The sequence below is a fragment of the Vigna unguiculata genome, chromosome 2 (assembly GCF_037176805.1).
Source record: "Vigna unguiculata cultivar grain cowpea cultivar isolate G323 ecotype 2 chromosome 2, ASM3717680v1, whole genome shotgun sequence".
Classification (NCBI taxonomy): domain Eukaryota; kingdom Viridiplantae; phylum Streptophyta; class Magnoliopsida; order Fabales; family Fabaceae; genus Vigna; species Vigna unguiculata.
Genome location: NC_140793.1, coordinates 24,778,247 through 24,793,915, shown reverse-complemented (window position 1 = coordinate 24,793,915; position 15,669 = coordinate 24,778,247). Strand labels below are relative to the sequence as shown.

Here is a 15,669-nt window from a genome sequence, read left to right as displayed (position 1 = left end):
TATATTAAAAGAATAAGTTAAACTGTTCGGTTGATAGTTAAATCATTAAAAATATTAAATACATATTAGAGTATATTTTAACTTTGAAGATAATTTGCATTAATACATTCTTTTTTTAAGTTATTTCCTGTTTATTAAATTTTAGTATATCTAGACAAATATTTTTATAAAAATCTTTAGAAACAAAAAAAAAATCTATTTAAAATTAATCTATGTATAAGTTAAATTATAAAAACTTTTGTTATATTTTTAATTTGTGCAAAAGATAATTTTAAATTTGAATAAATAGTATTATTTTATTTTCTTACTTTTATCTTTTAAAGTTTCTCATAAATAAGTTTCTCCAAACAAATATAAACTACAATTTATTCAAAATGAAAAGTGAATATAGAAGAAGGAAATAATCTTACAATGTATGTTTGTAATATAATATGTTTCCATGGTTTCAATATTATCGCAGCTTTAATTTAAGAAAATTAAATTGACATGTATTTTTAGTTTTTAGTAAGACATTCATTTTGTATTTTACAACAACATTTATCGAATATTCAACAACCCTTTTTCTAATATTTTCTTACCTAAAAAGAGATTAATTAAATTTTAAATTTTTTATAACAAATCTGTTTTTATTTAACAAAATTGTTTATTTATTGCGTAAAATTTTTTATATTTTTTAAATTGAGTTTCTTTCTGTTATATTTATGTCAGTAATTATTATTTTGTTTTGTAATCTTGCTTCCATATTTTCACGTGAAGAAGATTAGGATGTTTTCGGTTACTTCTATTCATCTCAACAATATCATCATTAATAGGATTGTCTTTATTACGTAACATATTTTTAATTAAAATAATGAAATTAATCATAAACTTATATTACTTATAGTATTATTTTATATTAATCATAAATTTTCACAAAATTTTTAAACTAAATAACAGTTACATAATTTAGTTAATAAAACAATTAATCAAATAAAATTAAAAGATATAAAATTTTGATTGTTAAATGACAAAAATGTAAACAGATATGTAATGCTTAAATAAAAATATTTAAATTTACAACAACAAAAAAAGTAACGACTTCATTAAATGTTAAAAGAAATTATGTAAACTCTAAAATTGGTGTTGGTTGTCTTGTTGTAGAGTTTGAATTCTTTATTAGTTTTTATCTCTTGATCATATATTATGTTTTTAAAATATATTAATGATCATTAATTTTAAAGTTTTAAAATATATTAAAATTATTTTTAAAATATTAAAATAGTGTACAATGTTTAGTAGTGGACAACACAAATAAATTTAACTATGATGCATAGATACGACACGTGTATCATATATGACATGTATTAGATATGTCAATACGTTTATTTTCAAAATAATAAGATAATTAGAGACCAATTATTTTGATAGCCAAAATCTGATAGTTAATGTCAGTAATCAATTTAAAAACAATTCATAATTGAAAATATTTTAATTATCAATTTAAAGACTAATTATAATTTTTTGAAACTATTTTAGTTGTTAATTTAATCACTTTATAGTGACTAATTATTTTTTATCACAAAATTTGGTCACTATTCAAAAGATTTTATTGTAGTGTACTACGATTTTATAAATTAGATATTTCATTAATAAGTATCATTAAAATATCTTAAAATATCAAATACGATATATGTCAGATATATGTCGAATCCAAATTGAAGTACTGGTGGATAATAGAAATTCAACCGAAGAAACTCTTGCTATATATGAGGTCACTTTCTCTCTCTAAAATATGGCTGTTCTTTGGGGTTAATAATGTGTTTTTTGGCCCACAATTCAAAGTTTTTGGCCCACAACTTTTGCAGACTGGGCTGGTGTTTCTTTTTGTTGTTATGTTTGCTTTGGTTCTCAGTTTAATGTGTAATAGTTTTAGTTTTACTTTAGAAATGGACCACATTCTTTATAAGGTAAAAAGGAGAACAATTTAAGTAGAAGTTATAAGAACTAAACTGATATTCTTGTCAATTTTCTAAATAGGGTATATTAGACTCACTAGATATTATCTTCAAGATGAGTTAACCTCAATGGATAAGACCAGTGGATATGATTTCAGGATGTTTTTTGAGTCATTGGGTTAGTGACTAAAATTACTTTTTTGGAAAAATTCAAAAAACTCGTGAAAAAGTTAAACTTCCCATGTAATTGTTTTAGTTTTAATAACATTTTTTACCACTTAATTATAATTATTTTTCAAAAAAAGTGCTAACAAAGCAACATCCTTTAATTTTCTGACTTGTTGGGTGACACATCATTATTTGGTATCCCTGGAGGTTACAAATAAAAATGGTAATGAAGAAAGATGGCAAAGTATGATAAGGAAAAGAATGGTATGGTGAAGTAGGTGAAAAGGAAGGGAGGAAAAAAAATTAGGAAGATGGTGAAAGTGATGTGAGAAATAAGATGAGAGATAATGATTTATATGATTCTTTAAATTATAAAAATTATTTTTATTTATTTTTATAAAAATAATAATAATTTTATTATTTTTTACAATTATAAAAAACGGACATATATTTTCAATTATAATAATAATAAAAAAAAAGTGAGATTGTGTATAATTTTTAATACACATAAATTTCATTTTATTTGATGGTGTCTCTAAAAGATATCATTCATGACAAAGATTAAAAATGTTAAAAGTTGGGTAGAAGATATAAATGGAATTCAAATGTTTTATTATTAAAAAGAAAACTTGAGCTATGAATAGAAAACTAAGTAATTCATTTAAGCATTAAACATACTCATTTTCTCTTCTTAATTCTCTTTAGATTTCTAACCAATTTATTCACTTGTTGGAAGATCTGAGTGGATAATAAAAATCTTGTTGTAGGAGACAATCATCCTATCTAATCAAAGTCTAAACCAAAATAAGTTCATCTTTCATCTTATTTCTAAGTCAGCTAAGTGATGTGCTTGTGTGTAGGGAAAACTTGTTTGCATGTGATTTCTTCGAGTTCAAGATGAATCTTTGCATGTCAGTGATCATTAGGGTGTGTTTAGATGATTTGTATAAAAGATTTAGACGATAGTCTAGATAATAGGATAAATGTTTGAGTTTTAAATTATTTAGTTTAGAATATTTTACTTTAGAACTATACGAGATTCTTTGTAAGTAATAAAGAAAACAACTTAAGTAGAAGTTAATAATACCAAACTAATATAATTGTCAATTTTTTAAATAGGATATAAGAGACTCACTAGATGTTACCTCCGTAAGATGAGTTAAACTCAATGGACAAGACTAGTGGATGTGATTTAAGGAAGTTTAAGTCATTAGGTAAGTGGGGTTATCACTGAGCTAAAATTATTTTTGGAAAAATCCAAAGAACTCATGGGTGGTTGGGTCATTAAGTGAGGGTGGACTTGTTGGACAATACACTCGTCAAACGATAGCTTCATAAGACTTGATCATTGAACAAGGAGGAGGAAAAATCTTCATAAAAATGTTGGAACCTTCATTGGTAGGTGTTGTCAAAATGGATGGTGAAATTATATCATCGGAGAAGAAGAGAGTTTGGACTAGCATGTTGTTATCTTCTAACACCGTTAATGAAAAAAAGCACGCATTGAATTTATTTAAAAAATATAAAGACTCATTTGAGTAAAAGAAATATGAGATCAAAATGAATTATAATCCTAAATACAGAAATCAAATTACATTTTGTATATGTGTCATATGAACATACATTATGAAAAGTAAATCTTAGGCCTTTCAAATCTTTGTTAATATATTTCCATCACATCAAAAATCAATTCAGAGTAACCATCAAAAGAATATTTCTAAGGAAAGAGATTGCTTATCCTGAATAGAGAAATTTCATCTTCCAAAGAAAAAATTACATTCGATCTCCTTGAAGAAAGAAATGAGATAGAATGTAAAATCTTGAGTTTTTATTAGATAGAATCATAGAACTAGAAGTGAAGCAAACTCTCACGCAGGGAAACTAATATGAAGAATTGGTTGGAAAAGTTATTTGTCTATCACAAGTATTTAGTTAGTGTAGTAGGTCAATTTAAGCATCGTGAGAGAGAAAGACACATGCAATCAATTGACAAAATTCAAAATTCTTTTGTACTTGAAGTTATGATCAGAAAAAAAAATGCTATTGTTTATGAAAGAAAACATTTTTACCTTGAAGAAAGATACTAATGCAGCAGACTGTGATTAATACCTTTTGGTATTGTATGTGTCTTGGAAGAAGTGGTAAATTGGAGAAGAAAAAAACAGTATAAATTATTTTATTCTAGTGCAAGAGCTTAATTATGAGTCCTTTCTCAATGTGTGTGTGTGTGAAGAAGGACTTTGGATTAAAATTATATTAGGTGACCTTTAAAGTAAGATTGACATTCCTATACAATTGTTCTATGATAATAAAATTAAGTTGTGAGTATTATCCATAATCTAGTATCACACAGGTCTCATAATTACAATCCATATCCTTACAAGACTTCAAATAATGAACATTTTCACTATGAATTTCTCAAAATAGATTCCATAATCTTGTAAGGAAGCTGAGAATGATGAATATTCAATTACTAATTTGAGGAAGAGTATTGTATATAATTAATTATTAGGACAAAATATTCTAAATCTTTTAATAATTATTTGGAGAAAATATCTTTAAAATCTTCTATTCATTTTTAGCATATTTCTAATTTCTTATTTTAAAGAGTTTGATAGTTACAGGTAGATTTGCCGAGTTATCAATAAAATAACTTTTTATTTTCTAATATAATTGAAGTGTCCGTATCAAACTTTTTTTTTTAGGTTCCTACAATCAATTCCCTGTTCCCTTAAACATTTAGTAAAGGTTTTTGCTTAGATCATGCGTCCAACATAGTATGTTAACAAAGTTATCCTACATCATAAACTTGATTATAATGGTGAACTTGAACAAAACATGATTATGCACAACACAGAGATCATAGATGGAACATCCATTCATATAAGTTCGAAGAAACACAAACACATTACCAAGGACTACAAAACACAACTGTTCTTTTAAGTACATAAATGGTTATTCAATCACATCCTTCGATAACCTTTTAACAGCAATAGAAATTCATTAATCAGCAGTCCAACTCTGCTCAACAATATCTCGTACTCTTCTGTTGTATTCACGTTTGTTTTCACTAAACATCCGTGCAGCTTCTGAATTCGCTGGAGAGTTTGGGTTTGGATCACAAAGCAAAGACTGCAACAAGAAAATTAACTTGGCATTAGTATTAAGAGAAAAAGCACATACAAATCAAAAAGCATTAGTAATGCCAAAATATAGAGAATCATTGTGACCTGAATTGAGGTAAGTATTGCAGCTACATCATAAATTGGACTCCATTGATTTTGCAAAATGTCCAAACATATGCTTCCATCTGCATAAACTAAAATTGACAAGGGAAAGGAGATCATAACTGGAAACTACTGAAATTAACAAAACAAGGCAAACATATTTGTGAAAGGAGATCAGAACAACTCTGTAAGCTAATTGAAGTCAATATCTTATCCATTGTTACTGCATGGTTTAGTATATGTTGGCTCAAAAAGAGAAACAAGAAAACAAGTTCTAGTTTCCTACTCACTGTTTGGATGAAACATTTGAGAAACAAAGCGCACCACAGGTGGTTTATTAGGATATTCCTCTGTGAACTGAAGTGATAACTTAAATGTGCCTGAAAAAGTTTGTTAATCTTAACCAATGAACATCAAAAGCAATATGAAGTTTTTTGTGAGTAATTAAGGTTGAAGATATTGTTGTACCTCCATCCCAAGGGGTGTCGTCTGGTCTAGAGAAACAAGAAGGAAAGCATAATTAAACCAGAATCCAAAACCAGAAAAAGGAACAAACCCTTAATGAGTCTTAACATACCCAAATATAACTGCATTCCAAAGCATAATATTGTTCTCATGTGGAGCTCCACTGATTCCAGCTGGAGGATCTTGTTGCACTCTTTTAAAATCCCTCATGAGCCTCTTTCTTGCAGGAGTCGACATCCTTCAATCAAGTTCAACACAAGCAGTGGTTATAAGCAATTGACAAGTCATTGAGCATAGAGAAACAAGAGAGAGACAGAGCAGCATCAGGAAGCAACTGATTCAAGAAAATAGAAATCTACAACACGTTGTTACACAACACATGAAAAGTTTAAAGGAAACAAAAGCCACACACAATTATAAACTAGGTTTTACAAGGACTCCCAACAACAAAGCCCTACAGTAATGATACATAGTGATCACGTTTCACAATTTCAAGAATTATGTAAGATGAAAATCCAATTCCCACAGAGGAAGTGTTTTTTTAACTGGGAAACAAACTACCCTCGTATTCGTATGCATCACCAAGTTAAAAGCTGGAAACTTTTCACTGACAATATCAAAGCCAGAAAGTGGGGGAAGCAAATTCATGCCCACACAGCACAAAAAGCACGTCTAAGGTCTCTAATTCTAATACCCACAAACTTGGTTTCTCACAAACACAAGCCAAATCCTCAGCAGATCATAACTCTTCCACTTCTCTCATGATAAATTTCCAAGGCAGGATTAGAAAAAGCTAAAAGGTAACCAAGCAAACTACTAAGAAAAGTGAGTATCACTTTCATTAACTAACAAACCTTCCTACAACATCAAGAACAATTTTTTAAGCGAATCTGGGGCAAAGAAAAGAGCAAGAAGTACCTAAAAGGGAGACTTGTGATTTGTGAATGAAGGAGCAGTCCCAGGAGAAAGGAAAAGATGGAAGGGGTTAAAAACAGAGGTGAAAGTGAAAAGGGTATTTGGTTCAATCATTTGAAAGCGTTTCCATGCTTATCTGTGAGAGAAAGAGATTCTTCTTCTTCTTATTACCATCATCATCATTAATAATATTGTTTATTAGTACATGATGTGTGAAAATTAAACTTTTGTTTGTGTGTGTGTGTCGCTTTCTTTCTAGTGTAAATTGTGGTACAAATGGCAACTTTTTCAACTCACAAGTGAAGGGAAATTTGCATGCGTGCGTAACTACTAACCACTAGACATCATAGTATGAAAGAGTTGGTCGAATCACGCTTCTAGTAAACATTTATGTTCGATCTCTCTTGGTATCTTGAAAACAATTCTCTATAGTATTACAATTAACAGTTAGACATAACAGTAAGCGAATTACAATGTTATTAGAATTAGTATGTGTAACACTTTTCATTAATTGTCTGCATAAACAAGAATTTCATCAAGTGTATCAATCAACAACCTAAGACATTTCGAATTCAAGTTACGTATATGTTTGAATCATCACATTAAACTGTTTTCTATATATTACTGAGTTGAATTTTAATAACCAGGATAAAACAAAACTTGCAGTTAGATTCCCTTTGCAAAGTTGAAGATCCAAATGCATCAAAATCATGGAGTATGGCTCGTATGTGGACGGCAATGAAAAGATACAAGCAGATCCAAGAATCTATCTAGATTTGTCTTGTGTTCCTGTTTCATGCAATAGAGAATATAAGAATATATCTTTGATACTAATCGATCTCGTGGGAATCTACTTTTTAGGTGAATTACATTGGCGCAGAACGAAAATGCATTCGGCAGTGCATGCAGCAATAATATTATAAGGGATATATTTAAGAATGGGTGGGTGTTCGAGATACCAAAGATGAACAAGTTGCTATGCTATTGGTCCAATCTCATACGGTAATGCTTTTACTAGAATATTTAATGGATTAATAAGAATGTTCAAAATCTAAAAAATGAATGTTTATTATGCAGAAAAAGCTATTTCTTCCTCCACGAAGATGTTTTGATGAGGTGATGCAATGCAAGAGTCTAAATACTTGGTTTATATTTTGGATGCACAATTTCAAAATGTATTATCAATTCCGGTTTTGAATTATATAATAGGACAAATATTTTCAAGAAATCAAAAATGCATTTTTGAATTGTTTAATGTAAAATATATTAATATAGAAATAAGTCAATTCTGAATTATATAATATAAAATATTTTTTATTTCATGGACAATTTGGATCTTTCCCTTAGATGATAAAGAAAAAAAATCACATAAGGAGTGACTGAGCTTATAAGGGATAGAGTATAGTCTGGAGTCTCGACCATATTGTAAAATCCATTTTTTCATAATTTTTTTTTTCCTTAGAAATGAGTTAGGGATCAATGTTGGTAATGAGTAAGAAGGATGTAATTACTTTATATCATTTGTTCATATATACGAGATAAAAATATTAGAGTAAGAGGAAAATTTCACTCATGCTACCTTATAACTAGTTGAAATTTTATTAGTTTTTTTATGGAAATTAGATATTAAAATAATGTTTAATTTAAGAATATTATTTTTGCCTCTCAACATGTATTGAAAGAAATTTTTTTCAGGAAAATATATCATTAGGCTCCACTAAGATGAGATGAACCCATTTATTTAATATATTCTTTATTTTCTTCGTGCATTTTGATTAAAATTTCTATTTTATTTTTTTATTGTTATTTCTCTTTTAATCTCCCAATCTGACGTGTAATATTAAGAAATCCTAAATGATATTTTTAAAGCTCAGATAATATTTTATAAATTTAGATATTTTTAGCTATAATTAGTCGTATAGTACCCAGTTAGGAGTTAGGGTGTCAAATAGGTATCCGGTTTAAAAAAAGTGTCAATTGCATCCCAATTTTTGAAAAAATGCTTCAATTAGGTCCCTTTCAGAAGGAGTTGACTAACGCCGTTAGTTAACGTGCCACGTGTCAGTATGTGGTTTTTTTTTTGTTTTTTTTAAATTTTTAATTTCTTTTTTTAAATTTTTTGAAAAAAAAAATGCCATGTGTCAAGTCTCTGTGTGTGACACGTGACATTGTCAATGTCACATGTCAGTATCACTATCAGATGTCATTGTGTTGATTTCGATTTAGTTCCCATATATGTTCTTTTGTTTCAATTTAGTACCTAAGTATGTGTATCTGATTCAATTTTGTCCTAATTTTTTTTAATAATTAAAATCCATTTTTTTATAAAATTAAAAGTAATTAAGTATAAAAGTTTAACAAAAATTAAGTATTTGATATTTGGTTTAAAATTAGTAAGAGACAATATTGTTCTATTTTAAAAAAATTAACAAAACATGAGTACTTAATAAAAAAAGTAATTAATAAAGTAATATGTTAAAAAGTCGTTTTTAATAAAAAATATTAGTATAACATTTATATAAATAATAAATTTGGTCTGAAATTGAGAGGAACAATATAAATATTAGTAGTTAATTTTGTAAAAATATTTATACTTAATTATTTTTAATCTTATAAAAAATGGGTTACAAAAATATTTTAATTATTAAAAAAAATTGGGACAAAATTGAATCAGATACACATACTTAGGTACTAAATTGAAACAAAAAGACATATATGAAGACTAAATCGAAATCAACACAATGACATCTGATAGTGACACTGACACGTGACATTGTAATGCCATGTGGCACTGACAATGCCACATATCACACAGAGGGACTTGACACGTGGCATTTTTTTTTTTTCAAAAATTTTTTAAAAAAATTTAAAAAAAAATCAAAAAACCCTGAAAGGGACCTAATTGAAGCACTTTTTCAAAAGTTAGGATGCAATTGACACTTTTTAAAAATCGGGTACCTATTTGACACTCTAGCGTCAAACTGGGTACTATACTACTAATTATACCATATTTTTAATTGAGTTTTTATTAAAAGAAATTATTATATCGAGGGTATTTTTGTCAAAGTAGCTTGCTATTTAGTCATACAAATGATTTAAGATTTACCTTTTTTTTCCTCTACTCTATCCCGTCGATCAACTTGTATTTTTTCTACTCAACTAGTCAATTAAAGAAATTGACAAGAAAGCGACAAATTAACATATAAGTTGGAGATTAAAAACTATAAATAACGATCGACATCTAGGCAAAAAATATTTTTAACACCAAAAGAAAAAAAAAATAATATGAATTCCATTTAATTTAAATTTAAGAGTTACTTAAAATTTAATTAAACCCTATATAATACATTTTTTAATCTTAACTAAAAACGATTAGAAATCTAACATTTTTTTTTTTTAGAAATTTGTATTTCGGAAAATCTATATTTGTTTATGTGAGTGATTTGTATCACTTTTAAGTGGGAAAATTTATATAAAAAGGGTAAGTTTCAAAAGAAGTCGTAAAAAATGTATAAACCATATATAATAGCAGAAAATAAAAGAAAGGTAAGTTTCCCTCCATAAACTCACTTATGCTGCAAGATTCTCTGAGGAATCTCATAGGTTCACATTAACAAACATGTAGAAGACGCAAAGCAAGAGATTAACACTCGATGAGGAGAAATCACACATCACTCACAAAACTCGTTGGAGATGGATTCTACAAAGAAGCGCTTTCCCTCTTCTCCCACCTCCACTCTTCTTCTTCTTCTTCCCTTACCCTTCATTCCTTCACCTTCCCCACTCTCTTCAAAGCATGCGCCAAACTTCGTTTCCCTTCCCACACCCAAACCCTCCACGCCCATTTCCTCAAAACCGGTTTCCACTCCGACCCTTATGCTACCTCCGCCCTGACCGCTGCTTATTCTGCCACCCCTCGCCATTTCTCCGACGCACTCAAGGTATTTGACGAAATGCCCCAACCAAACGTTGCCTCTCTCAATGCAGCGCTTTCGGGTTTATCGCTAAATGGGCGTAGCGGAGAAGCTATCCGGGTGTTCCGGCGAATTGGGTTGGGCCCCTTGAGGCCCAATTCGGTCACCATTGTGTGCATGCTTGGTGTTCCTCATGTAGGTGTCAACCATGTTGCACTGATGCATTGCTGCGCGTTGAAGTTAGGAGTTGAATTTGATGTCTATGTTGCCACCTCGCTTGTCACTGCGTATTCCAAGTGTGAAGAGTTAGTTTCTGCGACTAGGGTATTTGAGGAATTGCCTGTGAAGAGTGTAGTGAGTTACAATGCTTTTATTTCTGGTTTGTTGCGGAATGGGGTTCTTCATTTGGTGTTGGATGTGTTTAGGGAAATGATGAGAGAAGTGCGTTTGGAGTGCAAACTCAATTCAGTGACGTTGGTGTCTGTTCTTTCTGCTTGTGGTAGTCTACAAAGTGTTCGTTTAGGGACGCAGGTTCATGGGCTTATTGTGAAACATGAAGTGGATGATGGGGTTATGGTGGTGACTGCACTTGTCGATATGTATTCAAAGTGTGGTTTTTGGCGTTCTGCTTTTGACGTTTTCACGGGGGCGGAAGGGGACAGTAGGAACTTGATCACGTGGAACTCCATGATTGCTGGAATGATGTTAAATAAAGAGAGTGAGAGAGCTGTTGATATGTTTCGACGGCTGGAATCTGAAAAGTTGAAGCCTGATTCAGCTACTTGGAATTCCATGATTAACGGGTTTGCACAACAAGGGGTGTGTGGGGAAGCTTTTAAGTACTTTAGGGAAATGCAGTCTGTTGGTGTGCCTCCGTGTTTGAAAATTGTTACTAGCATTTTGTCAACGTGTGCAGATTCATCTATGTTACGTCATGGAAAAGAGATACATGGGTTTGCTTTAAGAACTGATATCAATAGGGATGATTTTTTGGCTACTGCTCTGGTTGACATGTATATGAAATGTGGGCATGCTTCTTGGGCACGAGAAGTTTTTAATCAGTTTGATGCAAAACCAGATGATCCTGCATTTTGGAATGCAATGATAGGGGGGTATGGGAGAAATGGAGACCATGAATCTGCTTTTGAATTCTTTGATAAAATGCTGGAAGAAAGTGTTCGACCAAACAGTGCTACATTTGTTAGTGTTTTATCTGCTTGCAGCCACACAGGTCAGGTTGATAGAGGGTTAACAGTTTTTAGAATGATGATAAGAGAGTATGGCTTGCAGCCAAAGCCTGAGCATTTTGGCTGTATTGTTGATCTTTTAGGTCGGTTTGGTCAGTTGGGTGAAGCTCAAGGCCTGGTGCAGGAATTAGCAGAGCCTCCTGCATCTGTTTTAGCTTCTTTGCTCGGTGCTTGTAGGTGTTACCTAGATTCAAGTCTTGGGGAAGAAATGGCAATGAGGCTTCTAGATGTAGAACCAGAAAATCCAACTCCTCTGGTTATCTTGTCTAATATATATGCCGGGCTAGGAAGATGGAAGGAAGTAGAAAGGGTAAGAGGGATGATCACGGATAAGGGATTGAACAAATTCTCTGGCCTTAGCATGACAGAAGTTGCATCGAAATAACACTTATATATAAAAAATTTAAATAAAATGTTCTTTCAGATAATATAAGAGTTTGTTACATTTGGAGTATCTCCACAAAAATCACTGAATAAAAATTTCCTTCACTGCAAATCCATAGTAATCATCAAAATGGTAAGGAGGTTCAGTTACAAAACAAGAGATAACATCTCTCAGTGTAATGACTCCAACTAATTCATCCTGTCCATCTACCACATGAATCCTGTGAATAGACTGAGAAGCAAGAGTATGGATCACACTCTGCAGTGTCGAGTCAAGCTTGCATGTTATAGGCTCGTGGCTAGCGTTCCCAGTTTGCAGGGACGAAGAGACAATTCTTTCCAGGAAATCTATCACAGTCAGTTTCCTGGAATTCAAAACAGAGTAGCAGCGAGTAGAACATTTCAGTTAAGTAATTAGTTCCCTTGTTCAAGCCTGTGTAATCATAACCCAAGATGCCCGTGTTGTTTGTTTTCGTAAGATTAAAAAATTTAAACATCACCTCATACACACACTCAACTCATGTGTATTAAACAATAACCCTTCATTAATTTTATTTATTTTTTAATTTGTTCTAATTTGTTTTATGATCTTTTCTTTTACCGGAATGCAAGAATTTTACATTATACCTAAAATTTGTGATCTCAGGACTTAGCAGCAAGTATCTGATGTCTCGTATGCTCACGTTTCCAACAATTTTCTTCCCTGGCCCCTCTACTACCGGAAGACCACCGATTTTATTATCCCTCATTTGCTTGAAAGCTTCAAGAACCAACTCATTGCTCTGAATGCTAATAACCTGGACAGGAAGAAAAATTATGTTTTTAAACCTTACAGCCAAGGGAAACTGAAAATTTAAGACACCAATCCTTGCCTCAGCTGTAGACATAAATGGAAGTCCAAGATCAGATATACACTTGTCTGCAATGCAATCAAACCAATCTCTGCCTTTGCATCTCTCGAGACCTTGGACAACTGCAGACTGAGTAATGAAGTTCACCATGTCAGGTTTATCTGGTTCTATGACAGGTACATTCCTCAGTCTATACTTTGAGAGAAGCAACAAGACAGTCAACATAGCGCTATCTCTTGCAACTGGAACAAAAGGTGCCCATCGATATGATTTAAGTATTGATTTCACCTGAAACCATAAATCAACTCAAATGTTTGTTTTTTCTTTTCAATATGGAGATAAGAGAAGAATTTAACTGACCTGTGTTTGGCTTACGTTATGAAAAAAAAAATCTCAAGTGAATTATGTAGGAACATAGCCATCTTATTGTCTATGATTGGTTACAGCCTACAAGTACAATAAAATCTAAATGTATAAATGACTAGCTAACCAACCTAGCTCTGCTCCGCACTGGTCTTTACCATTAATGAGATAACATAAAAGTCATGAACCCATAGTTAACACCAGAACCTCTGGCATTCTCATGCTTACCGTTGTTGACTTGAAGGGTTCTTCTTCCAGTAAAACTTTGTAAAAATCTTCTCCCAGGTTATCAGCAGCTTGAGGTGCACCTTTAGCCATTGTATTATCTGCAGCAATGCCACTTGCCAGTGCAGCACCTGCTGCAGCAGCAGTTATTCCCGCGATTGCAGCAGGACTTGTCATTCCCAATGCTATTGCTCCCAAAGCACCCACGGTTCCTGCACCAACTCCAACTGCTGTTGCTGAACCTGCTGATATAGCAGCTGCTGCAAGTTCTGCGCTCTCCAGCACCCAGAGAACGATGGCTGAATAATCAATGATGCCAAGGTACTTGCCTCTCCAATCTGAACTATCAGCTGCGAATGGGTCTTTAACTGGTGCAGCTAAAATGTTTCTTTCAGATAGAATCTTAACTGCTTCTCCTACGGGCGTGTCTGCTAGAATTTCAATCACTACCAAGGCATTTTATATGTTAGTGCTTTTTCCCATGCAGATCCTTGACTCAAATTAAATGCATAAGATATCCCTTACCTTTTCCGCTAGGAACTTCTGGAAAAGAAGAGACTGGAATCTTTGCAAATGCATCTGTCAAGGTCTCCTGCAATGACAGCGGTAGCTTCTTTCTAGATTGTATGAATTCGAAGTAGGTCTCACATTTTGAAAATGAGTCGTTTGTTCTGAACTCCTGTTCTTGCGCCATATTGGAACTAAAGAAATGAATTAAGAGATGCTTCAATAATTTTCATAAAATTGTAGACATTGAAAATAAAGCTATCTCTCCCTGTTGTCAAAAGAGTTAGCAAAGCAAGATCAATGGGATTTTTATACATTTTTTCAACTGCATCTTCTGGACTATGAAGGTTTAACATACTCTTTTTGTCATTTTGGTTCATTAATCTCTCAGATCTTACCCCTTGGATTTTGTTTCTCTCGAATATACAAATGAAATGATAAGTTACTGAAAATCCTAAATGGCTATAGCAGGGTTTCATGCGGCAATTCCATGTATCACATTTTCTTTGGTTGGGACGTATACTCTATATTCAATGGATGATATCCCTGCAAGATTCCGCCATGCAACTCTTGGATCCATTCATCCTCTAGAGGAACTTGTGATAATAACTACTCATCTCCTCTATAAAACGATATGCCACAGTTCAAAGTTGGCATCTCATCTATGTCCGTCATTACCAGATATTTAAATTACAATATTTGGTTAGAATTTGTTTATCCTAGGATACATAAATCGGAAACTGAATGCGTCAACCGCAAATTCAATTCCAAATTGTTTCATGAAATGCCTTTAAATTGTAATGCATGAACAAGAGACTTGGTTAGAAATCATGAAAGAGATAATAAGTGGAGACAGATTGGATTTACCGCTTCTTGGCAATGTTTCTAGATTGTGATATGAAACAATGAAAGATAAATATATGGAGAAAGATCGAACATGACATACCTGTAAATATGTGTATATGCCAATAGATTTCAGAGCCTGGGAATTTTAGTTCTGTGGGCTATTGCAAAAGCAGTTTTATCTGGTTTTTGGAATTGTTGGTGGGGGTTACTAACAATGCCAAGTGTTGTTATAGGACGTGTGTCAAAGAAGGGTTAAACCATTTGTTAACCGTTACTTGTTTTTCAGTTTGATAATAATAATAATATAAGTAATAATAAAAATAATAATGATAATAATAATATAAATATTAATAATAGTTATATGATTATTAAATGCAATACAAACATTAATATTATCAATATTATTAATTAAAATAATAATACTACTGATGATAATAATAAAAATAATAATGCTAATAAATAATAATAATAATAATAGTGATAATAATATTAATATTATACTTATCTATTATTATCAATACTAATAATAAAAATAAAAATAAATAATAATTATTTTGCTGCTAATAAAATATTATACTAATAATTATAATTCTAATAATAATAAAATTATAAGAAGTTATAAT

The 15,669-nt window shown here is 31.4% G+C and overlaps 3 protein-coding genes across 8 annotated transcripts; 1 reads left to right on the top strand and 2 right to left on the bottom strand.

Annotated features, from left to right (window-relative positions):
* Positions 1–4,965: 4,965 nt before the first annotated feature.
* On the bottom strand, positions 4,966–6,885 carry LOC114172221 (ubiquitin-conjugating enzyme E2 2). 2 transcript variants are annotated; one of them, XM_028056819.2, is made up of 6 exons: positions 6,713–6,885; positions 5,907–6,032; positions 5,798–5,823; positions 5,620–5,709; positions 5,333–5,421; positions 4,966–5,234 (listed from the first exon to the last, which is right to left on the bottom strand). In XM_028056819.2, the coding sequence occupies exons 2-6, from the start codon at positions 6,029–6,031 to the stop codon at positions 5,106–5,108; spliced, it is 459 nt and encodes a 152-aa protein (XP_027912620.1). In that variant the 5' UTR covers position 6,032; positions 6,713–6,885; the 3' UTR covers positions 4,966–5,105. The 2 variants fall into 2 exon arrangements, with proteins under 2 accessions (XP_027912620.1, XP_085525684.1); XM_085669558.1 differs by having other exon boundaries at positions 5,616–5,709; positions 6,713–6,863.
* Positions 6,886–10,250: 3,365 nt separating this feature from the next.
* On the top strand, positions 10,251–15,066 carry LOC114166516 (Pentatricopeptide repeat (PPR) superfamily protein). 4 transcript variants are annotated; one of them, XM_085669902.1, is made up of 5 exons: positions 10,251–12,659; positions 12,901–13,359; positions 13,754–14,014; positions 14,181–14,299; positions 14,672–15,066. In XM_085669902.1, exon 1 carries the CDS (start codon positions 10,363–10,365, stop codon positions 12,253–12,255), a length of 1,893 nt encoding a protein of 630 aa, XP_085526028.1. In that variant the 5' UTR covers positions 10,251–10,362; the 3' UTR covers positions 12,256–12,659; positions 12,901–13,359; positions 13,754–14,014; positions 14,181–14,299; positions 14,672–15,066. The 4 variants fall into 4 exon arrangements, with proteins under 4 accessions (XP_085526028.1, XP_085526027.1, XP_085526026.1 ...); XM_085669901.1 differs by having other exon boundaries at positions 13,754–14,299; XM_085669900.1 differs by lacking the exon at positions 14,672–15,066 and having other exon boundaries at positions 14,181–14,426.
* Positions 12,259–14,387, bottom strand: LOC114166522 (Cystathionine beta-synthase (CBS) protein). 2 transcript variants are annotated; one of them, XM_028051273.2, is made up of 5 exons: positions 14,219–14,387; positions 13,697–14,139; positions 13,127–13,393; positions 12,882–13,051; positions 12,259–12,619 (listed from the first exon to the last, which is right to left on the bottom strand). In XM_028051273.2, the coding sequence occupies exons 1-5, from the start codon at positions 14,385–14,387 to the stop codon at positions 12,337–12,339; spliced, it is 1,332 nt and encodes a 443-aa protein (XP_027907074.1). In that variant the 3' UTR covers positions 12,259–12,336. The 2 variants fall into 2 exon arrangements, with proteins under 2 accessions (XP_027907074.1, XP_085526029.1); XM_085669903.1 differs by having other exon boundaries at positions 12,882–13,393.
* Positions 15,067–15,669: the final 603 nt, after the last annotated feature.